Source organism: Manacus candei, unplaced genomic scaffold, assembly GCF_025592945.1.
Source record: "Manacus candei isolate 608988 ecotype Guabito, Panama unplaced genomic scaffold, ASM2559294v1 h1tg000014l, whole genome shotgun sequence".
NCBI lineage: Eukaryota > Metazoa > Chordata > Aves > Passeriformes > Pipridae > Manacus > Manacus candei.
This window is the reverse complement of record NW_026138062.1, coordinates 58402878-58428130: the sequence shown is the minus strand read 5'-3', so window position 1 is coordinate 58428130 and position 25253 is coordinate 58402878. Positions and strand designations below refer to the sequence as shown.

At 43.5% G+C, this 25253-nt stretch overlaps 1 protein-coding gene across 7 annotated transcripts in view; it reads right to left on the bottom strand.

Annotated features, from left to right (window-relative positions):
* The window catches only part of LSAMP (limbic system associated membrane protein), a 758996-nt gene that overhangs the window by 97161 nt on the left and 636582 nt on the right, over window positions 1-25253 (bottom strand). For all 7 annotated transcript variants that reach the window (XM_051779687.1, XM_051779685.1, XM_051779689.1 and 4 more), the window contains one exon: window positions 16676-16801. In XM_051779687.1, the coding sequence (XP_051635647.1) occupies window positions 16676-16801 (126 nt within the window). The remainder of the gene's footprint in view (window positions 1-16675; window positions 16802-25253) is intronic.

Here is a 25253-nt window from a genome sequence, read left to right as displayed (position 1 = left end):
GAAAAATGCATATGGGAAAGGACTGCTTAAAACTGCTCAACCAGCCCTGTCTCTGCTGCCTTTCCCCACAGGCATCATTTAGTTATTGCCTGCATATAAATTAGGCAGGCTTTGACAGAAGAGCTATTGACAAGGGTACCTCGCTCCATTTTCTTTTCCTAACATGGGAAATTCTGGAGAGAAAAGAGCCTGCATTACAAATGGTCAGAAAAGGAACAATCAACTAACAGAGGGATATCTTTGGTATACCTCTACTAGGGTGATGTCTACTAAACAATAGCTAGTAGAGAGTTTTTAGGTTTGCAGGCTAACAAGCTGCAAATTTGTATTTTGACAATATTTTTATATTTAAAATCACTTTCAGAAAATCTGTTCTGACCAACTCTCCTGAACAAAGCTGTGTCCTTGTGAAGCTATTTGCAGCATCATAAAGACAATGCACACCATTTGCCATAGCAATGAGAAGACAAGTCCAAGTGGATTCTATTTACAACCTTAAAATTGAATTTCCAATCTAGGGTTTGAGAGGGGGAAATAGGAATTTGCAACATTCTCTCCTAGATTTACTGACATTGTATAACCACTAGATTAAATAAAAGATTTGGCCCCATGGAGTGATGTGACAGAGACCAGCAAAACAACAACAAATATCAGTAAGACCACAGTCACAGGGCAATATTTGCCAATAGTATATTAATTTTTAGGATGGAAACATGCAGCCTCCCTGACTAGGTACAATTCCCTGTACAACTTCCAGACACTGATATGCTGGCCACGAAGGCTATAAACTTTGAGGAGGTCTTGAGACCTTTCCAAATTATATGAAAATCACTTTGGTTATATAACTGAGTTTCCCACACACATACTTTTTGTCATACAAGTAATCCATCACAAAAGCAACTCATTAACATGCTTAATGTTGGGGCTTACAGGCCAAATTATATTCTGTGGTAAAGACTGCTGAGAAAAGGTTCCACATGTGAAACTCAGATCAGTTTTTGACTCATTCTCTCCTGCAAGCTCTGTAGTACATACTTTCCTGAAAAACTGTTCCCTGAACACAAATTAAGGCCTTCAAGGCATCTGGGTTAATTTTTTTCTGCTAAGAAGTGTTTCCAGTGAGAAAGCTTAATCCTCAAGTGATCTGGGTCCCAATAAAAACACCCATAGTGTCAAGTCCACAGACAATGGCAACCACAACCCTTTTATATTTTAGCACAAGTTAGGTCAATAATATGGGAGGGCTTAGACAAATTTATTCATAATTTCAGGAGAATTTAAATGTTGACATTTTTTAAAATGCCTACAAACTACTGTGTGGGCAAAGAACCTTACAGTGGTCACAGTGTTTTCTGGAAGAGAGCTGCAACAATGAAATACTTCTGCATTCCTCTGACCAGAATTTGTGAAAATATTTACCCTTACAGAGAATAATCATTTCCAGTACAGCTGAGGATTTAAGCCAACAACTATGTGTAAATTACCAGAAACCGTGAGAAAAAGTTAGAAAAACATCTAACGATTGAAATCAGAGGCTGTCCTCTGATCAGCACCTCAAGAATGGTCTGAAACTTTTCAGGATGCATCTAACTCTGTTTAAATTAGCACAAGTAGTTTTTCAGACAGATCAAGTTTGCCTTAGGTTTGGAGACACAGGTAGGTGCCAAGAGGTATGTTATAACTTTATCTTTGTGAAGAGTGCAGCCCCTTCAAAAGGCAGAGATAGTCAGCTTTCCATTTAAGACATGGTACATTTTATTTTGACTACAACAGCCACAGGCGTGCTGGGGAAAAGACAACTTCATATGGCAAATCAGCTGACTAGATGGCTCACACAGTCTCACATAAATATGCAGATGACACTACTTGTCTTCTGGGATATGCATAATGCCATAAATGACACACACACAGAGTATTTTCTTAAAACTGACTACTGCCTTAAATGACATACTCTGATACCAAGCAATGTCTGATCATTTCTTAAAGGCATTTGATCTACAAACAAATCAAGTTCCTGAAAGATATTCAACATCAGCTGTCACACAAGGAAGGAAGGTGAGCAGACAGACAGATGAGGGAGATGAATGGTCAGCAGAGTTTCGGATAGGATATGCTAGCACATTACACATCTCATGCAGGAGTAACAGAATGTAAATACCAGCATATCCCTAGTGACCACTTAGTTTTGACAAGAGAAACAAGGACTTGGCTCAGTGGCTCAGTTAGTGCTCTCCTAGAGAGAAGTGCAGCAACCCAAGGAGAGCAGAGGGCCCCAGAGGCTGAAATAACTCACCACCACTATTACTCTTTCTAGAGAGGCTGTAAAACTCTTCTAGGGCTGGGGTAGCACCAAAGAGCGAGATAACTAAAAGGAGAGTAAAATGAAGAAATAATCTATTTCTGCTGAAGGTCTGTGCAAACTAGGAATATTAAAGCTTTAGGAAGTCTGAGTTGAGTAGTTGTGCCAGAGAAACTCTATGCTTATATTCTGCTCTATGCCTGTTGCTATTCCAGGCTTTTAATGGGATAAAAACATTTGAGAGGCACTCCAAAGCAACAGTGAGAGGTACGGGCTCAGCTGGGAGGCAGATGTGAGAGAGCAGGAAGTGTGCAAAGCGCTGGTCTCACCCTTAGAGTTGTCCAACAATAGGAAAGTGAGTTGCTACGAAAGCAAAAGACTTCCTGTTTTTCACAACCCTTTCCCCCAACACAACTACAACACCCTATGCTCAACAATGTGTAATGGCTCTGCAACTCTTTATTCAACCTCCTTGCTCACTTGCATAGAGTTCCATGGATACTCACTGTTCCCTGTCCTCTTGTACACAGTGACCAAAAGCCTAACATTTGATTTTTGCAGTAAACTTTTGTTAAATTGCCTCCCAGAAAGCCTCTCTCCATGGCACGGAGAAGAGCCCACTGGAACACCTGAGGATATCCTAGAAGAAGAAAACATGCCTGTGTCATGTCTGCAGCACTGCCTGAGGAGATAAATCCCTCCCTCCCAGAAAAGGCAAGAATGCCTGATGAGCCAGGGTGATCAAGGAAAGTCATGCACTGGACCTCACCTTAGCAAACAGGAGGGAGAGACTAGACAATGAAACGCAATCTTATGCAGAGAGGGGGGCTTTGGGACATTCAGTCTCCAGTTCTTATATCAGCCTAGAGACTGGAAAAACACCTTCACTTCCAAACACATTCATGATTCCCAGACTGTCAGGAGAAAACCAGACACGGGGCAACCCTTGGATGCTTTTAAAACATTTCTACATTGATTCCTTCTTGAGATACAAAGCATCCAGAGAGATGAACTCTCCTCTTACTCAAACCTTATTTTTCATAATTATGCATCTTTAGTGTTTCATAACGACCAATTTAATCACTTTTGCCGTTTAGAGGGCTACAACAGCCAATCATGGTAATGGGCTTGGTATTTGGTAGGAACCATTTAACGCCCAAGAGCCCTTGTTCTGGGCCACTTGATGCCACTTAAGTTTGACAGACAGACTCTCATTAGCACAAGTTGCTAAACCTCTCAGATAAAGCTCATTTCTTTTAAACAAACTCTGCTCAGTGATCCCCAAAGTCTCTGAGTGAGGAAATTTTTATCTCGCTTCAGATCTGTGCAGGTCTGTGGAAATTAATCAGCATGTTTCCTTGTGCTGGGGGCTTTCTGTGAAATTATCTACCTTTCCTCCTCATAGTTGTTCTCTCGTACCTTGCACATAAGATCTGTTCCCACTGTGGCCACCTTGTCTGTCTCCTGCAGGGCCACCTGGGCTTATGTGACCTTTCCTTTTCATATGTAACCCCCTTGATGAGTTTCTGCTCCACTCAGACCAGCCTGCACCTGCCTCTAAGGGACAGCTCTCACTATGCAATTGTTTCTTGCTGAGGACAGATGAATACACATTTGGAAACCTTTAAAAATATCTACAGATCTCTGGCTGCTACTAAAACTGCTGCCCTTGCCTTTGCCATTCCTGTTACCCCATCTGTTCTTTAGACAGTGATCCAAAATGCAAAAAATAAAGCTCAGGGCATCTGAACTGCTTTAGATACTCTCAAACTCATATGCAAGTCTGCACCCCAGCTCACATGATGCCCAACAGATTTGACAATGCTCATGGTAGAACAGTGCTGAATATTTGCTTCAAATGCAACCAAAGCAGGCCTCCCTGTGTAGCTGCAAGGATGAGCAGTGGGGCAGCAGGAGGTGCTGCAGATTGTGTTCGACAGACACATGGACAGTGGCTTCTGAGAAATCTCAGACTACTACAGGGTACGCAGGGAAGGACAGAGGTTTTTACTCAAGGACTTACACAGCGGAAAGGTTGGCCACCCCTCAAAGAACTTTGTGTTCAGTGGGCAGGCTAACGACTCGGCATCAATGTTAAGGAAGGATGTCAGATCTATGATGTCTGGTTTAAAACCATTGAATCCATTCGCTTCTGCAGTGTTCCCCAAGAAGAAATTTGCCCTTTACATTTTCTCTTTTCCCCATTATATCACAGCCATTGTACATGCAGTGAGGCTCAGAGTTATAAATGTAGGAGTGGTAAATGGAAAATACATTAATATATGAACAGTTAGCTCCTAGGTGATAGAAAAGAGGCATTATTTTGTGGGACAGGGTACCATCTCACTCTGTGAACAGTCTGAATGCTTCAGTAAGGCAACTACAGAAAAAATACAATATGTTGAGCTAAAGGAGTAGAAATCAGTCCCTAGGAAGGAAACCCCCATTTTCAACATAACTTGCCCCTAATGTCAACATCTTCCACAACTACTGCTTTCTGACATGTCAAATGGTGACCTGAGAGAATGGGTGGTGGGTTGCCGTGTATCTTAACAGTCTAAATGGACCTCATGTTCTAAACCACCATGCTTTGTTCCAGTACAATGAATGCAATATTCTCAATGCCATAATTCAAATGGAGTCTGTTTCACCAGGCACACACAGACAAAACCACAGTACTGCAAGACACTCTGTGCACCTGTCCAAAGCTGAAGAGAGCTTTAACTGATGTTATGACATATTACTTGGGCAATAGCCCAATGCCCCTTAATTAGAGGCTGCCTGCTAAGGTACCCTCAGCAGGAGAAGAGTTAAGGGTGCATTTGTAACCTGAAATCTCACCTTACCTGGCTTGTGAGTGCTTAACTGTGCAACTTTAATGTGTTCTTATCAGAGCATTTTTATTGAGCCATTATTAACACTGGTTAGATACAATCTAGTGTTTCCCAGATCCCCCTCATCCCCAGCCATTACCTGAACCACACAGAACATGAGATTCAAAGGAAGCATTTAAGTCAACTCCTGCTATCGCTCTCCAGACATCCAATGCTGCTAATTCCTTAGTAGCTTCCTTAAATGGGGCTTGAGTTTTGGTTGCTATCTTGCATGCCCTGGGCCAGAGTGCACATTGAAGGAAATCCTCTACTGATAATTAATAAGTTCCCCTGACACTGGCTGCTCATTAATCTATTATTTTACTCCTCTAATTACTTCTGTCTGTTCAAGTTAACAGTCTCCTTCCCTCATCTTCTCCGGGTCTCATACAGGAGATGCTGCATGCAAATGTGACTTTTCTTTGTCCCCAACTCCCTTAAAAGCTCTGCTTTGGGCATGAACTCCAAGACCCATCCCCTGCATGGAGTGAATTGGCTCTCCATAGGTCTGCATTTCACTCAAGTGAAATGAAGCTCCAGGCATCCAAGATGGAGCTTGCAGAAGGAGTATCTAGGGAACATTAGCTTCTCTGTGTTGCCCCTTGGAAAGCTCCCAAGAGCTACAAGGAATCCTCCTCACAGAAGTCAAATGGTTGTAGTTCTTCCCACAGAAAATGGGGGCACTTAGAATTTCACAGTGCAAGGAACATCTACGTATATATGGCCTGATTTCCTTCTACAATAGCAGCCTCTCCCCTGTACTGGGTCTGCCTGAAATGGAGTTCATTTTCCCCACAGCAGATCTCATAGCACTGTGCTTTGCATTAGGAGCTAGAAAGGTGTGGATAACACACACCAGCATTTTGGCTACTGGTGAGGAGCACTGGCACAGCACCAAGGCTGTCTCGCCAACATTTCCTCCTCACCAGTATGCTAAGGGTAAGTGAGATCTTGGAAGGGGACACAGCCAGGACAACTGAGCCAAACTGACCAAAGGAATATTCCATACCATATGGCATTTGCTCAGCAATAAAAGCTAAGAGAAATGGGTAGGGGCATTAATTTATTAGGATGTTTGTCTTCTGGAGAAACCAACACGTGTGCTACAGCCCTGCTTCCCGGGAAGAGGCTGAACATCGCCTGTTGGTGGCAAGCAGAGAGTGAAAATAAATATTTTGTTTTCCTTTGCTTCTGTGAGTGGCCTTTGCTTTTGCTTTATTAAACTGCCGTTATCTTGACCCACAAGTTTTTTCCATCTTATTTTCTCCCCCCATTCTGCTGAGGAGGTGAGTGATGGAGCGGCTTGGTGGACATCTGGCATCCAGCCAAGGTCAACCCACCACATACCCAAAGCCTAACAGTCAGCACAAATTAACTTCAGGTCCCTTGGGCAGAAGGAAAGATAGAAGCAGGAACCAATTATTTATTTGCTTGGAAGATACCCAAGTACAGCAGAGATAAATGCAATAGATACAAGAGAGCATGAGAGGCTGGAGTTACAGAGTTTGGAGCCTGACCTGATCTTCTGCAGCTCAGGGAACTTCTGAAGTTTTGTCTCCTAGCATGATTGACTTCAAAAATACTAATTCTCTGTCCTTGTCATGCAGCTATACTTTAGGTACAGGCAGGCTTTGGACAGAACCATGCCACACAGCCAAAGGATGGCAGGTACTCTGCTCTCATTTTTCATGCTTACTGCTATGTTTCACAATTCTACCTTTAAGGTGGAAAATGCAAGCCTTTGAGGTTGGTGGATAAGGCTGGTAAACATCAAAATGCTGCACATTTTGTGCAGTAAAATAGATGGACAGACACCAGCTTGGGCAACATACAAAGGAGCACACAGTAAAATGCTCACAAATAATGCATACAGCAGTGTGCACCTGCATACTCAGGCAGCTTTTACAAATGTACAGGCTGCACAGCAGGTAAGGATGGTGGTAATGACATATGGTGACCATTACAGTGCTTGTAATTAGATGATCCTGCCAGCAGTTCTCAGCCAGGCACGTACGAGAGGGCAGTGACCCACAGGCACTCTTATGAGGAGCCTAAGAAACCCCTGGGAGGCCGCATCACTCTTCCCTCTGCCTACCCCAGACTGCAGCCATCTCATCTCCCACTGGTGCCTTTCCTGGGATGCAAGACGGAACAAGGTGTGGGCTCTATGAGTATGCTCTAAAGTGTGCCATAGATACAGTCCTGTCCTCATTCCATGACCCTTCCAATCTGCCACAGCCCTCAGTCAATACAACAACTGAAATCTCTCATAATCAATGTCTTTCCCAGGTCATCAATACCTCCATTACACTTTTCTTGCTTGCAGCTTGTGCTGATCCTTTGGCAGGATATGTTTATCTTTACAATGGCTCAAGTCACTCCAAACTGGGCGTGAAATTCAAAGGCTGCATCAGAGAGCAGCTCTTGCTTTCCTGGATTGGGACTCACCAATCCCTCCCAGCCCCCCTGCTTTGCTCCCGTGCCGCAGTAACACTGCGGTGGGCACTCACTGTGAGTTTATGAGAAAGGATGATTTGTTCAGCCAGTGCATGAAAGAATGCAGAGTACATGAGAAGAGTCATATTTTTCAGGTGCTGTTCAGAAAGAAAGAGTATCTGAAGAAGAAATAAGAAAGAAAATGAGAATCATAAGAAAGAAATAAGAACAAAGCTTTTGAACATGCACCTCCACCCCAAAAAATAAAATCCCTGAATCATGTTTTTGGTCTCTCATGTTTTTCTTCACACAGGAAAGGGGGGGATATTCTGAAGACACATTTCTGAAATGCTCAGAAAGGAGGCTGAGGAAGAAAACAGAACACAAGTGTTCACCAGGGCCTATCGCAGCCTTATGTTACCAAAATAGCTCACTGCCTTCAGCTGGGAGACTCCCATTTTCACTACAGCTGTATTCAGACCTGGGAGAAAAGCTCCACACCACAGGAGGCTGAGTGACCTCTGACCTTGCTGTAGTTGTAATGGCAAGCAGGTTCAGGATGTCTTGCCCCTAAAGCTGGCTTTTTCTTTGCCCTAGGTCTATCTCTGTATACAGGAGATTCTTGCAAATAATCCTGCTTCTCCCTACACTCCTCTGTTCTCTCTCTCACTATTTTCCAGCTATCACTAGAGCTGAAATATAGAAGCCAAGCAGCTCCATCAGTGGGATTGGCATGGGGGTGGAAGCAGAGGCAAGAGACAGTTAGATAATTGTGCAAGAGATGCTTTGGTGGTGAAGGGGTGAAGCCTTTGGGGATGTACAGGAAACCCCCTCCAGACATCAGTGTCCTGGCAGGACCCATGTGCTGCAGAAGATGCTGTCCTCCATGCTCACTGGGGTCCTCAGAAGAGAGAAGACAGTAGGTCTGGCTCCAGTGTAGAATATACCAGACACTAAAGTCAGTGAAGCCATTGAGAGCAGCTGTAGTCACATAACAGCATAATAACAAAATGAAGTCTCTTTCTTTAAATTAAAAAAAAAAAAAAAAGCAAGGACCAGCTATAAGCTAGTACTTTAACTTTCTCCTTTTATTAGTTTGTCTCTCTCCTACTGTGAAGAGAAAGTGAGAAATATGCTTGCCTAAAGTAAAACTACTTATAGATTACAGCTACAAGGGAAAAAAAATTGCAGCCTCCCCATTTTCTTCTTAAGGCTACTTTCTTAAGGATGTTTGAATTGAAAGTATTCAATTTAACATGCTATGAAATTTTTCTCTCTTTAATTCACACTCAACCTTCTCTGCATCTTTACAAGCACATTTAAATTTTCAGATGCAAACTACAGCTGCAAATATGGAGTTGCCAGTGGGGAATATGACCTCCAGATGGCAGAGTGAATGGGACCCAGTCCTAAAATATTTGCCCTTTACCCCTGTGAACCCAGAGAAGCTCTATCACCAAATGAGCAGCTCCAAGCACGAAAGACCCACAGCAGACTCATGAGTTCAGATCACTAGAGGGAGACACAGTAACACACACACATCCCATCAGTGTCTTGCACTCAATAACAATCTGTTTTGCTGTAGTTGACCATATAGGTATAGGACTATTGAGCACAAGAGTGCTCAATGGCATGTCTGGAGCACAAGAAAGGCTGGCAGAGAAGGAGGGCAAGGTAGACTCCATGTACAATGCTAAGAATGGCAGGTCTAGCAGATCTCTCCTCTTTTTATTCTAATCAGGACAAAAAAGTACTGATACTGGGTTTGTGATGGTGGTAAAGACAGAGAATTGGTAAGGTTCAGTAACCTGCTGCTGAGATCTGACTTGTGGCAGTGTATGGCACTTCCTTTTTCTGTCATCATTAATTATGGAAGATTTTGAATTCTCATGTTCTGGGGTACTCAGTTTTCACTCCCCCATCTAGCCCTCCGGGATCCTTCAAGACTGGCTGATGAAGGTAGGGGAGGGAAAGTAGCTAGCTATTCCTGAATGACCTTACTAACAGCCCATTGAGAAGCACTAACCTTCAAAGCAGAGATACAGCACTAATCTTGAGGGCAGACTGTACAGCACTGCACAGACAGCAGTATTACAGCATGCAGTGAGCTGAAAAAATTCTGCTTTTCTGTAGGTGAAGGAAAGTTTTCATATGGACACCATCCAGCTCAGCCTTTAAAATGCCATGGAAAAGACTTTACCAGCATGACCGACTAGAATTGGTATCCATCTGGGAGAAGGAAAAAAGGAAGTAACTCTATCCAGACTGCAACTTGCTGTAAAGAGCAACATTATTATGTGGCAGGAAGGCCACTAACTGGGTACACAACTGCCACATCTTGCCAGCAACAGCACAGAAAATCTTGCCAGAGGTGGAGCAGCCAAGCACTCCACATGTTCCCCTCCAACCACTGCTGAAACAGCAGAGTAAATTTCCCCTACACAGCAGCTGTATTTGCTTGTTCCCCAGAAACGCCAAAATAATCATGAGGCTTTGCTCTCCCTCTATGACCTGGGACAGGAGAGAGAAATCAAAGCTGTTAAAAAAATGTATGTTTCATGCATCAACAGTGATTGTACTGAAACAGCATCACAGACCACAGTAACCAAATGGGGCATTACTACAACAGGAGTGATCTCCATGCAGTGTATGTGTCTCTGGGTGTAGAAGGAAGAAAGCAAAATGAAAGAGCACCTTCTCAACCTAAGTTTGTTACAGGTGAGGAAGGAGGTGGGGGGTCCGGATTGTGGGCACTAAGAAAAGTAGACTTCTAAAAATACAAGAAATGTGGAGCAAGTGTAAGTGGGAAGCAAATAGAGGTTGAAACAACTTTGGATGCCTTCTGGAGAAGACCTGAAAAAGTTGAAAGTTTGGCTTGTTTCCCAGGCTCTTTGTGAGCCAGCATCCTCTTCCTTTTTTTTTATGTGGAATAAGATGAAGACTAGATCAAGAGAGAAAAAGACATCTCAGAAAGTGTGCTAAAACAAACTAGGAGTGTTTAAGAGGCAAAATGAAAGGTCTCTGTTGAAGATGAGACCACATTTTTGCAGAGAGTATTTTGAGGATGCAAGAAAAAAAAGGAGGAAAAGGAGACCTGGTTAAAAAATCATCAGTTGCCTGCCCAACATTCTAAAATGCAGGGTCAAACAAATACCTTCTGAATCTTAAACTTCCTGATGAGGCAGAGACAGTTACGTGGGGAGAAGGTTGTGACATGAGAAGAGCTGGCACAATAACTCCACAAAACCCCCACCAAATGTAAACAAAAAACCTCACCCTTAGTCTCCCAAAACAACACTCCTCTCCACAACTGTTTTACTGAGGTTTTTAGGAATGCAGCAGAGAAGTGAGAAAAATCCAAATGGTTTAGATAACCAGAAAATCCACTTCCCACTCATCACTACCAGGGTTGACTTGTGGTGACTCTGGATGAGGGTTTTCTGTTTGTTACTCTCTGTGGTTATAAACTGGCTTTTCCTGTGCTACTTCAAAGCGAAGTAGCGAGGCTTTGGACTTAGACAGCAATGAAAAGCAAGCAAACACAGGACATAATGATCAAAGTTGCCCAATATGAATGATATGGCCTTCTTAAATCTCATACTTTCAGAAAGCTCTCTGTCTCTGCTTCCTTCAGCACTCAGTATTCAGCTCTACAAGGAGACTGGCATGCACTGAAGGAAGATACACAAGTGAGCGGGGGTGTGAGATAATCTGTCTCTTCCACTTTAGGTCTTATCCTGATCTCTGAGCCCCAAAGCATGAAGTTTAACATCCTTTTCAATATTTTTATTGTGAATAACAAGAATATCCAGATTTGTTCACATTATCCTCAGGAATACATAAGCTGTTTGAGTCTTGCCAAGTTCTCATCTTTAAATAACTTTCCATGGCAGTGAGTTCTACAGCTGTTTATAAACATATTATACATATACCATCTCAATTACACAGAGCATGCAGGCACATTTCTGTATTCTCTATCCCTTCTAAACTTCCCAGGCTATGGTAAATTCTCTAAGGCTCAATGAGAATTTCTAGCACCCTCTAGGGAAAATCAGAGTGGCATATTTGACAAGCCTTCCCATCTCCTTCATTTTATGCTGTGACATGAAACTTGGGTGTTGCAATCAATACTTATCTGCTTTGCTCTAGACTGGTTCTTCTTGTGCTGTGATTACCACTGTAATAACTAAGCTCCTTTTTCTGAGCCAAAGTGAGTATCTTTAGACTGTCAGGTGGAATTTGGGAGAATCCAGACTGTTCTCTTCTCCATCAAGCAGCCTTGACAGGCTGAAGCCAAGGAAGTTGGATCAAGAATGAGGTACCTAGTGGTTTTATACAGGTTTCACATTCTCTAGGAAAATGGAATTGCTTGCTCCTCAGCTGGTTGAGCCCAATCAGTAAAAGCCTCAATTGTTCAACTTTGATCAATATAGCTTTGTCTCCCTGCCACTGCCTGTCAGGTCGTCACCAACATGGATACCAGCACCATGGCACTTGGCACAGCACCCATGAGCAAGGCCCTCAAGAAGGTTTCAACCACATGCTTTGTGGTAGAAGAGCAGAAATGTGAATGGGTCTCCTCCTGTGAGCTTGAGTACAAGCTCCTCAGGACAGGAGCTGCCTTTTTCTTTTTCTTCTACATTTGTCTGCCCATACACAGCAAAAGGATTGGCAGTGAGATCTCTGGTAATGTAAAGACCTTGCAACAACTCTCCATGTTCATATTGCTGCTAACCCGATTCCCAAGAGGCCACTCTTTAGGGCTTCCGTTGAGAGGAAATTTATTGATAAGAATATGAACATACATGAATCTTTACTTTCCCCAGAAATCTCTTTTTTCAGTCAACCAGGCATCTAGCATGGTTCTAAATAAGACAGAGGGATGAGCGGTGATAAATTATAAAGTCTCTGGACTGTGATCTCAGCATCTTATGGGTAGGGAGAAGTCACATTATCCTGAATAAAAATAAGTCAATAAAGACATGAAGTAAAACTAAGATGAGCTCAAAAGCAGGCACTGGCTGCCACGTCTAATCTACCTTACTGGATCTTTTTCTTGGCTGTGTTAGTTTTTATCTTTGTGCATGGTACAAAGAAAACAGAGCACCTGCTAACATACCTAGCCATAGATGGGTAGGCTGCCTGGGGTAGCCTGCACAGACCATGTCAGTGTGATAAATGATACATGGTCCTGTGCTTGGACCTTGTCCAGACTCTGGCGCAGCTACTGGATATTTGAGGTTATTGTATTCCGTGAGGAAAATATAATCTATGCCTTTGTGAACCATGGATCAGGCAGGTTATGATTTAATATTAAGGAGACTGAAACAATAGGGTACCACCCACTATTTGTACAAAGAGTCTGGGTTTTATCCCTTTCAAGAGATGAGAGACTACAGCATATTCCCTAGTGAAGAATTTCTAATGCTGACAATTGCTAACTCATACAGTTTGTAAAGGACATCATCAGTACTCATCCCCACTCTAACTGAACAAATCCCAGTTTCCTGACAAATCCAGTTCAGAGCGCTGCTACAATCTTTGCCATGGATTACCATCACAAACAGGGACAGCAAAAGTCATAGGGCATGGTGGGCTTAACAAGCCTGCACTATGTCCTGAATCACAGGAAAGAGATCAGACTATGAGCAGGGAGGGATGTGCTGGCCTGCTGGAAGCTGCAGGTCAGCAATCCCAGAAAAGTGCTCTGCTGTCTGGAGCTGAAGAGCTAATCATCGAATCATAGAATCAGCCAGGCTGGAAAGGACCTCCGAGATCATCAAGTCCAACCTTTGATCCACTACCACTGTGGTTACTAATGAAGCTGTATGTGCTCCCAGACAATGTCTATTAAATTATCCACAACTATTTAGACCAGGTTGCCAATGTCCTACAGAACAGCAGCCTGTCAGATAAGAAAGGAAAGGGTCTGTGTGACTCTCTCCACCTGCTCTGTCAAAATGCAATCAGTCAATCATCTGAAGAGGAATGGAAGAGGAGAGCAAGGACTTGCATCATTCCAAAGAATGTCATTCCTGCTTTCAGCAAATTAAAACTGATCTGTATTGTCATTTGCCATTGGAATTATTAAGGTTTTTTTTTCCCTTTACCTGCCTTCCTCCTAAGGTGTCAGTGCTACAATCACACTTACTATCTCACAGGCTTAGGTGAGGGTTTTTTCCTGGGGCTGCTTCAGGGCTTGGGGACTGAACAGTTCAACTGTTCACTGAAGGACCAGCAAAGGAAGGGACATAGCATTTTATAAATAATTATTTTTAACTTCCCACATAGGCAGATGAGTAGGCTATGATCACAGAATTTAAATGAACATGCATTCCTGCCTTCTCTGCAGAAGTAGAAGCACTGCTTTCCCTTTGCATTTGTATCTTCCACTTCACAGCCAAAAAGAAATAAATCATTTCTGTGATCCTAACTCGGGTAATTAGCCAACAAACACTATTGACTAAGTCAATGAATGAAAGAAACAGTGGACAAAGTCGCTAATGAACTGCTTGAGGAGAGTGCACAGTGAGAAAGTAATTTGGCCCTCTCACCCCCCAATATGGGTTTAATTTCACTACCTGTCCATTCAAAATCTCCCACACAAGCTCAATAACACTCTGTCTTCCAGTTCTGCAGTCACAAGTTTAACCATGAAAAAAATCAGAGAGAGATATATTTTAAAAAACCTTTACAATGATCTAAAATAGCTCTTTGATGCATAGCAGATGTCTTCAAAACTTGCATAAACGGAGCCAAAATGCCTTGCAGTTTTGGAAAAGGGAGATTCCAAGATAAGATGCATTTCCAACTGCAGCAGCTCTGGAATAGATATGGAATTTATATTAATTGTCAACCTCAAGGAAAACACTTTAAAGAAGGCCTTCACTCTCCCATTTTGGGACAAGTGTCTCACTGGGCTACATGCTGCTCAAAGACCCGATGTCTGAAAGTAGTTCCTCTGTATCTGTAAAAGATAGCACATGGGTTCAGGTGGGGAAAAAGAGAGAGAACAACAATCAGTGAGACAGTGAGGTGACAGACTGAGGACTGCCTGCCCTTCGCTGTAACCCCTAGGTCATTACAAAGGGGGTGTTTGGCAGGCTTCACTGTAGGGAGGAAGACTGAGGAGAGGTTGGAAAGAAGTCAGTGAGATGGTGCTGAGGGAGGCTCTGAAACACACAGTATGGGAGAAAAAATGTGAAGGGACATGCTGGAAAACTGAACAACAAATCCAGGCAATCTGACTCTGGAGTTAAAGTGGGGATGGGGTTCTCTAGTTCTGTTGCTCACCAGACAGGATAGCCAAAATGAAGATTTGTTCTGAGGAGACTTTTATAAAAAGGAGAAAAGAAGTCTGTATCTGATATAATGGAGTAGGTGGTGCAATTGAAAAAAAAATCACAAAGTACCAACAGCCAAAGTGATGAGTCAAGACAAGAATCTTCTTACTGCTTTGAACAATGTATCTCATGTGTACCAGGTCTTAGTTTTCATGAAGATTTAAGCTAGCATCCTTGGAACACCCTTAACTCAGACAATATTAGGCTGTGCTCATAGAATAGCTAGGGAATATCTTCTACTTGAATACAGAAAGAGATAGAGAATTGAAAGACTGATGCAGCAGTAAGATGGAAGATTTGATCTGAAATAAAACTTAGGAACAGAAATAACAGAGGTAGAAGGCTCTATATACATATTTAAAGGTGAAAAAAATAGGATCCATTTTCCTATAAATGCAAATGGCACCATCATGCTTAATGTTGAAAAAAGCAGAAGAGGAAAGTCAGGTAGTGATGGAACACAGAGTAGTGTTCCTCTCATCAGCTCTGCTCCTTCCACCTCTTCCTGGCATTCTTTTCCCATCTTCCTTCTTTTGACATTGCAAGAAATGGGCCAGAAATACAAACTGCATATCTGCCTTTCATATGCATGAAACGTCAGAAGGACTTTGGGTTGGCTGAAGGGACAAGACAGGAAATCTGAGTAACCCCAACCTGAACCACAAGTTCCAAATCCAAGGGGTTCCGGATGCAGCCCTAGGATTAAGCTCTCTTCCAACGTGTCATTCTACCTTTCTCTCTCAGACCTTCTTTCTGCAACACTCTCCTCTTTTCTGGCTGCTGAACTGCAGTAGGTACTTGACTATCTGTAGCACATGCAGAATGTTTGTACTCTGCCTACCTCAAATCCTCTTTAACCCTTTACAATATATGGGAGTATCACAGGATACCATTCACATGGAGCTAATCAATGCTTTCCCCATGCATTTCAGATGAAAGAATATCTGACAGCAAAAGAAATCAGTTAAAGAGTTCTCTCCCCAAAGCACATGAAACGGAGGAAGAGAAACCCACCTCTTGTTCTCATCCTACTGATAAATCTTCAGGGGGTGAGGTTTCCTTGCAACCCAAGCTGCTAACCCCACAGAGTCTGACTCCTGAAAGGATATTCTCCTTCCAAGCTTGTTACGTCCTTGAGCATGGAAGGCACAGTTAGATAGCAGAACAAAGATGATGAGTTCTCCTTTATTCTGTCTCCATCCTGCTCTTCACTCACCTTGAGGATCAAATGCCTTCTTTACTCACCTCACAAGACACAAGACAACTGTCTGTCAAAGTGGAGCGTAATATGAAATCGTCTGTGCCACTGTTTGTCTCTCTCTTTTAAGGCAAATCAGTAGGAAGTTAACTCTTTTATGTAGTATCTCAACAGAAATCCTTTCCCCTCGGTCTGGCACCAGGAGCATTTTGTCTCCCCCACTGTGCTGTGCATTACCAGCAGTAGAGACTGGGACAACTCAATGAAGACCAAAGCTAAATAGAATTACAGGTCCAGTTCTGTAGAGCATCTACTGAAGTAATTTCATTTGTTCACTTGGAAAACCTGTTTATTGTGCTTGGGAAATCACACCTCAAAACAAGTTATGAAGTGCATTTAAGATTCTTGCCACTTTTCTACAGTTGCCTGTATTGCTACTGAAATTTTCTTTTGATGCTGGAAGAGAAGGAAACTACTGAACAGTTCACAAATCATCAGCACAGTCAAGTCCAGTTGGATCTCTTACCTGTTGGGGTGAGGTGCCTCCAGGTGATGACAGGTTCAGGACGCCCATTTGCCAGGCAAACCAAGGTCACGTTGCTGCCCTCATTCACGGTGATGTCTGAGGAGATATTGGAGATCTTTGGTGGAACTGTGAAGACAAAAGAAAGTTGGACGTTGTTAGAAGAAGAATTATGGAGGACAGCCTTTCTGGCTTATTAAACTACCTATCTATTAAGCAGAGTCCTGTCACAGGTTGCACTCCCCATTACTACCTGGGTTTCTGAAATCACACCAGAACAGTATGTACCGCTGTTTCAAGTTCTGCAGTTCGAAATGGCCTTTGCTGTAACTGCAATGCTTTGTGTTTGAACAGGTTAGGAGGTCTTCATGAAACAACCTCTAAGAATGTACCTGCCTGTCCCAAGGCTGCATGGAAGGAGCCAGGAGGCTCCAAGCACCATCCCAGCTCATTTTTACACTCCAAACAGTCCCAGACAGAGTTCTACATCCTCCTGCAGAATGCAAGGCCTCAAGGCAATGACTCAGAGGGTGTAGTAGTTACTGCTACCTCCCATGGGCAGAGAAAACTCATGCTGCTAGCCAGCACACTGCTCTTCTGTTCACATAACCAAATGCTCGCTGGGAACTGAACTAGAGAGTCCACAAGCTTCTTCCTGTAGAGACTGTGCAATGGCATGAGAAGCAATTATGTGCACCATAGCTAATGGGAATTTCTACAGTGGCAACAGCAGGAAGGTTTCTGTGACATCTTTCAGCCAATAGAGGTGCCCCATGGGCTACTGCAGTAGGTAGCTTCTGGATGACTGCACCTCACACAGCACAGCACAGCACCAAAAGCACAGTAGGGTCTCTAAAATTCACTAGACCAGCCATTGCTTGGGTATTCAGGATCCCTAAAGACCTTCCAAGCTAGTTGAGTTTGTGTCACAGGACCGGAGTGACCATGCAGGGACCTGAACACATCCAGGTGTGGAGTATGTCAGCTGTTGCAGTCTCTCCTCTCTCATATCCATGTCTTTCTTCCATGCTTCAAACTGCAGAGGTAGTGAGGGAGTTTGACTAAAAAGGAATCTTCTAATTTTTTTTAAAATATATTTTCAGCTTCCAAATTTGTGTGTAGCGAGGAATGAAACAACATCATTTTCTGCTTTGCTTACCACGGAGTAAACAGACAACAGCCTCCCCTTCCCCCTCCCCGGCAGGAGCGCCTGATGGTCCTTTTGAGGCAAAGCCTATAAGCTAGGTGGGGAAAAGGAAATGAAGCCTGAAGAGAGCAACTCACTACTTCCAGCTGTGTTGCTGGATTCATAGGAATATTGTTTACAACCCACAGCTCACTAGTCCCTCTCTGTAGGCCCCAGACCCATGGAAAACACTTTAGCATCTATGACCATGGGACTCCCTTGGAGAAAGAGGACCTATCGAAAAGAAGTGAGGCAGGCATGTACTTGCTGACACTTTCACTCATCCCAGCAAGGAAGGATTTAAGCCAAGCACACTGAGGAAGGATTGCCATAACCTGCAGAGAAGTGAGAGTGCAGAGGGCAGTGAGGAATCAGTTGAGGGCCAGCACAATAGGGACACATGGGTCACCAGCAAACACAGGCAAGCAGAACACAGGAGTAAAACCAGTGGCTAGACCACAATTTGGGAATATTATCATAACCTCAAAGGGTTAAGATTTGCATGAGGGAAAAAAAGCTGTGCAGCAAACCAAGAAGGACTAAGCTCAATCAGCATTACCAGATGGGGCTGTAAGCCAGTGTGAAGTCCTAGCAGAATGGTGCAATGCCAGCCAAGGTTGAGGAGAGAGTAGCAAAAGCCACCACAGGGCAGCAGCAGAGCTGCAGTTAGGACATGTGTAACCTGCCACTTCCCAAAGCCATCAAGACATTTTAGTTCTTGCAGGATCAAGTAAACTCAGCAAATACAGATCTGACCACGCCTACCAAATGCCCAAGGGGAGGAGCATGTGTCCAGATGGTCATATCTTGCTTGCCACTTTTTCAGACAAGGGAGAAAAGGGCATCCAAGGCTGAAATTCTGTTAGGAATATAATGGCTGGTTCCTTTCAGCTGACACCTTGGTCAGAGGGCATGGAAAGGCTGAGAGAAGGGGGAATAGGGCAAGAAATAATTTCCCTGTAAATTTAAAACCCGGTTTGGCTTCATCTGCTTAGGCTCCAAAGCCAGTGGACAATAATTTCACTCAGATAAAAAGTCAGAGACTTTTAATTTTCAGGGTGTCAAGCCAGCATGTTAAAATGCCAAAACTGTCAGCACCAGCAACAGTTACTATTGCCTCCTTGGCACTTGTCATTACTTTGCACACACCTTTTTAGGACAGCCTTAAATGAGAGGCTTTGACCTTATTATTTTTTCCCATGTGTGGGTTGTGTTATGTTTTCACAGGTTCTAGACTGCTGGAAGAAGAATTGCTGAGAATGAAATCTCCTGGGGCCAGGATCTTCTGGGCATCAGAGCCTCTTTTTGCCCAGCCATCTCCTGTTGACCCTCAACTGCAACACTCTTCTGTGTCTGGCCTCTCTGCACCATTAGCAGAGGCAAAACCACTGGTTGCAGGCCCACAACAGGACAAGTACTACTGCTAAACAGTGCTTCCAGCATTTTTATATTCTGACTTTTTCCTCCAGGAGAGACCAGGCTGCCGCTGGACCCCTCTGGCTCCAAAGACCATAGGAAATGAATGCCAGTACTTTTTCTGGTACTGCTGAAAAAGATGAAATTGCCGGATTTTTTCCTCCCTTTCTGTGTAAATATAGTATGGGGTATCCAATACACTGTGCTTAGGATCCCCCTGGATGATGAGGGGAGCAGAGACAGACATGAAAGCAAGCACTGCTTCATCCCCAGAGAGACAGAATGCTCCAGCCACACCAGGGACTGATTCTGACAAGAAGGAAATGAATGCTGAGAAAAATGGCTTGAAACTCACGTATTTGTTTCTTCTACATTTCACATCTATAGGATAAAGCTAATGCCAGGTCAGCATCTCATCTTCCACGTCACTGACAGTAAATAACAAGCCCCAAAGTAACAAGTGGCGTTTGCTGTAAGAAGCTTGGACTGGAAGAGCAGGAGAGCTACAAGGCAGGAGTGACACAAGGGCAGAAATACTGTAGGGTGCTCTGGGCTGGGAAGGCTGCAGGGCAGGAGGGGTGCAAGGTGAGAACCAGTGTGGGAATTCAAGTCCCAAGCAAGATGCAGTGAGGGAGCTAGGTAGGACAGGTTTCTGCAGAAACAGCTTGCACCGAGCCTGTTCTAGTTAATTGCCGTCAATCCTTCACTTCCTGACAACTGCAACTCACATTAATTTAAATAATAAGAAAGACTGAGACATGAAAAATAGAGCATGCTTCCCCAGCACAATCACTGTTGCTCTCCAGATGAAAGCAAGTGATTTGTTTCCACAAAAATACCCGCTATAGCAGTTATTACAGACCAGGGGCTGCATACGGGAGGCAGCAAGGAAACCACAAACAAGAGAATACGCAAACATCTGCTGTTGTTATCCTTGCCTTTTATGATCAAAGCCCTTCACAGCTCAAAACTCCTCCTGAGATATTTACCTGGGAAGGTGTGAGGCAGGCTGGATCAACATTATAATTCAAGGCTATGGAAGGAGGCAAGGAGTAGTGCTACACCCCTTTTCCTAATTTAGTTTACACTGGAACTGGTCATGCCACGGCTCCCAAAGAGTTCAAATACTTGCCTTTTGATCAAAACATTTAAGCACAGCACAGGCACAAAGTGGGTTGAATAGGAACCACTGCTTTGCACAAGAGGTACTTATATGCAAGGAATACTTAAAGGCCCCCGGCAGCAGTTTCTGACTCCTGCACTGATGGCACTCCACTTTCATGATGCTACACGCAAGATCTTAGCACAGGAGGAGGACTGGTTTGAGAGACAAGGGCAGGAAGCACAGGATGAGGAACTCAAATCAGGTATGGTAGAATAAAAAAATGGAAACAGAGGAGATCTAGTTGGAAGACACCTCGAGCCCTGTAATGCACACACAAGAAATTAACAGTCAGATATTCCGACTGTTCCCTATGGGCAAACAGAACTTTGCATAAGACCCTTAAGTGCAGCCTTCTACAGTGGAGCATCTACTCCCCAGTCTGAAATTACAAGACTGCTTAACAGCCAAATATTTTGTCAGTAAGTCACAAAATACATTTTAAAAAATACATTTCTTATTCCCACTCAACAGACCTATGATACAGCAAAAGCTATTTAATACCTCCAAGACACAGATGTAAACAGTATTGAAATTTCCTAAGAAAGCCCATAAGCTTCATTTAAGTGCTCTGCTTGTCCCAAGAAGGGCACCTTGGATACAAATGGAAAAAGTCACTGCAATCCCTTCCATATATCCTCATTAGTTGCTTCCTCCAGCCGATTTCCTTCCTCTCTATTGGCAAGTAGGACCCCCATCTGTTGGAGAAAATTAAGACTCACATCCAATAACACACAGGAGCCCCTGGCTCTCAGGGCAAAAAAAGAAAACATCAGGACTTCACTCCAAAGTCAAAGGAACTTTGCAGCCACTAAAGCCCTCCGCAGGTGCCTATCAATTAGCCTCGAGAGTTCTCATTTCCTTGTCCCCAGCTCCCAATTAACAGCACTTTGCAACAAATGCAAAGACGCTAATAAGCCCCAAGGCAGAGGTAGGGGGGACGCTGCCCATCATATGCCCCTTGAATGCTCTGAAGCAGCCACCTTGCTCACCACAATTAGGGGTCCTTTCCTGGGGCAATTAATTGACAGCAAATTGGCCTCATTAGTCATTGTTTAGTTACAGCCTTTAGTTGGGAAGAGAGGACCTGAAGACGGGGCTGAGCTGCTAAACACAACTAAATGGTTTAATTTCCCTCTTATGTGTACAGCAGGCTAATCACAGCTCTTTAGGGCTGTAACGAGAAACAGCTTGTTGAAGCTAAAGTCCGCAAAGGGAGCAAGCTGAGGACTGGAAAGTAAAATCCAGACACCCTATGGGATGCGGCATGCTAATGTTTCTGAAAGCATTTTGCAGAAGAAATGCGACATGAGACCCAAGATGTGTTTTTTACGGTCTGATTCACGCTGCAGTCTTAGCCAGAGGGAGATGAAGCTGTCACCAGGGCGAGAGGGCAGAGAGTGAAGTTGTTGAACTTCATTACAGAGAGTGGACTCTGAAACAGCCTTCTGACCTTCCGCTTTTCTAGGCTTGGTTTCACCCTCCCAGTGCCTCGGGCATTAACGCTTCTGTGAAGTAGAGGCAAATGCTGAAGGCTTGGTTTTGTTCTTTAATCCCCTGGGAACAAAAACCCACCCCAAATACACTGTAGTGTTTTTACAAGGTGTAAAAAGTGCTTCTTTTTATTGTCTGAAAGGGAGTGCCTGTATCACGTGGTCCTTAGGGAAGAGTCTATCACAGCCAGAGCACGGAAACCACTTAAAGAGATCTGCAGTTCCCAAACCACAGTGTGCTCCCTCACCGCTCTGCAGCATCGTGGCTGATCTCCATCGAGCACCACTGCTGATGCCAAGAGAGGCCGGGCAGAAGGAGTCACAGGGACTGCTACCGTGGGCCTTGCATCTTGATGAGCTTCCCCGACTGCGCAGTTGAGCCTCACCCACTGAGACGCCAGGCAGGAAATTATTTAAAATCCAGATGGGGACTGCACATATTGCACTGACTGGGAGCAGAGAAGCAGACGGGATGCTGTAAATCAAAGCCTTGTGGAAAGCGATTCCCCTTTGCTGAGCTGGGTAGCACGTCAGAGCTAACCGCACCTGAGAGGAAGAGCTTACAAGCCAAAACATTTTGTCCAAAGGACAGCTGTGTTGCATCCAATATATAGTTAAGTGTCTGGACTATTTTTCTGCATAACACTGCATGGGAAGCACTACCAGAACATTCTTTCTTAGCAGAGAGCAGCACAGAGTGCAAACCTGTTGGACTGTCCCATTCCTGAGCTGTTAGAAAAGTCAGCACAGAACTGAGCTCAATTGCTTACAGTCATTTCCACTGACTCTACTTTTTTAAAATTTCTCTCCATGAAATTTTCAGAAGAGAAATTATTTACCTTCATGACTGAGGGAGAAATGGATAGAAAAGAGTAGCTTAAGTCTCAAGCCAATCTTGTTTCTCAGTGCACTGAAGGTGTACTCAAGGTGACAATGTGGGACAAGATTAAAAGCAGTCTCACTTCTGCTCCTAGCCCAGTACCTCTACTTTAAACTTGGATGCCAGTCTTTCATTCTAAAGCAGCTACAGCTTCAGGCTTGAGCCCCAGTGTGGGAAAAACCCCTCTTTTAATTTTAGAAAGACGGCATAAACTCAGGGAACAAAGAAACAAAAAAGAATTTATTTGGCGCGCCGGGTCCTTCCCCCACAGAGTTTTCGGGGAGAAAAGACCTGTTGGCTTTACATCTCATTCATTTTATAGTTTTACAAAATCCCACCCTTTTTCAGATAAGTTTAATATATTCATTTTTACCTAAAAAGGTTTCTTTTCTCTAAAAAGGGTCTTTTCTTTTATTCTGATTGGCTGCAAGGCATCCCCTGTCAAGGATGATGGATCTTCCTTTGTTCTTAGCCCAAAAGAGAGAACCCCTTTTGTACAAAAATGGCCCCAAAAGATTTTAAGAACTCTTGCATTTCCCTTATCTGGCCGAAAAAGACCCTGACACTCAAGTCCAGTATTTTTGAACTTGGATATTTTACATGAGCCTTGGCCCAATGCTGATAGCGTTCCACATACACTTGGCTTTTTAGTGTTCCCTCACCAAGCACAAGGTTACAGAGCCCACATTTGCAGATCCTGATGCAGCCCAGGAGAGCAGGTTCTCAGTTATGTGGTCCCCTTATCACCAGATTTGCACATCTGGATATGAGGTTCTTTGCTACAAAACTTCTTTTTCTTTTATATTAACATGGCAAATTTATGACACTTATCTGCTGTTTGTGTTTCTTGTAAAACTAACTCTCCTAAAGAAGCCTGCTGCAAAAACACAGCCTTCCTCACAGGACGTGTAAACAGCAACAGAAATGCTTGCCATGCTAATCCCCAGGGATTACCCTTGGAATGCCACCTAATCCCAAACACTTTAGGGACTATAGATGTACACAGCTTTTGGTCTTTGTTTCAAGTGTATTTATATATTCCCTTAAACTGTTCTTTTTAAATCTGGGAAGTATTTACTTACAGGACTGTAACAATAAAAAATCTTTTCTTCTGCATATATAATCAGCCATTCTGGAAGAGAAATTCTGTGAGAAAAGTTGTCCTTAGAGTGCAGGTCTTCCAAAGACATCTCTGAGAATTTTTTAAGAAGAACTTTTCCACAGAAGCATTAAGTATGTTGGATGTATATGGCATGCAGCTGAGTCCTAATATGCAGCCTTTCTAGGGCTTGATTCAGAGTCCAGGGAGCTCCTCCTCTGATGTTAATGGCCTTTTGACAAATTCTTATAGAGCCAGAATGGGTATGGCTTCAAGGAAATGCTGCAGCCATAACAGGGATGCTTTATAAGCCAGTTGAGAGAAAAAAAAGTAAGATTATGGTTTTTTAACTGAGTCCCAGCTGTCCTTGGCTTCTGCCTGTTAACTCTTTCTTTGGGAAGTAAACTAGGGAGCACAGGCCACGTATGAGAAAAAGAACAGAGAAAAGCCTATGCAATTCCAGGTACAGGTTCAGAGAAGGTTTAGGAAGATGACTGAGATTTTCCTGATTAGACAAGCAGGGAAGTTAATGTCAGCTAACACCCCACTCTGGATGAAGATGAGGTTGTCCATCATAGCTTTACATACTGGAGAAACAGAGCCAAAATGTTTGGTTTTTTGTTTGTTTTCAGATCTTATGCTGGTGCTTATGTTCAGCTCATTAGGGACAGACAGTACAACCAACAGAACAGCCTTCACGAGCCACCTGACAGACATCCACATATAGGCTGAAAAGAAAAAGCATCTCTCTCCAAATGCTGTTCTCAGATTCCTTTGGCTGCCCATGGTTTATCCCACAGCATCTTTGATAAACCATAGGGTGGCAAACTCTCCTAAGTGTCTTGTGCATACCACATACCCAAGGATCTGGCTAAGTTTCAACTGAGACAGCTTCTTAGTGACAAGCCTCTCACTCAAATAAAATGCATGTGGTACATGTAAAATATCTTTTATTAGCAGGTTTTCTTTCCTTACACATTGAAACGAGCAAAATGGAATGGGAGAGCTTGCTGTAACCACCTTTCAGGATTGCTTTCAGGCTTCTGGGGGAGCAGAAAGCTAGCATAGCACTTTGGAAATACTGAGTTTGCTTCCAGTCAAAAGTATAAAGAACAAGGATAATATACCCATACTAGGACCTTTACATAAAATCATAAAATGTCTTGGGTTGGAAGGGATCTGAAATCATTTAGTTCCAACTCCCCTCCTGTGGGCAGGGACACCTTTCCCTGGACCAGGTTGCTCAGAGCTCCATCCAACCTGGCCTTGAACACTTCCAGGGATGGGGCAGCCACAACTTCTCTGAGCAACTTGTTCCAGTGCCTCACCCCCCTCACAGTGAAGA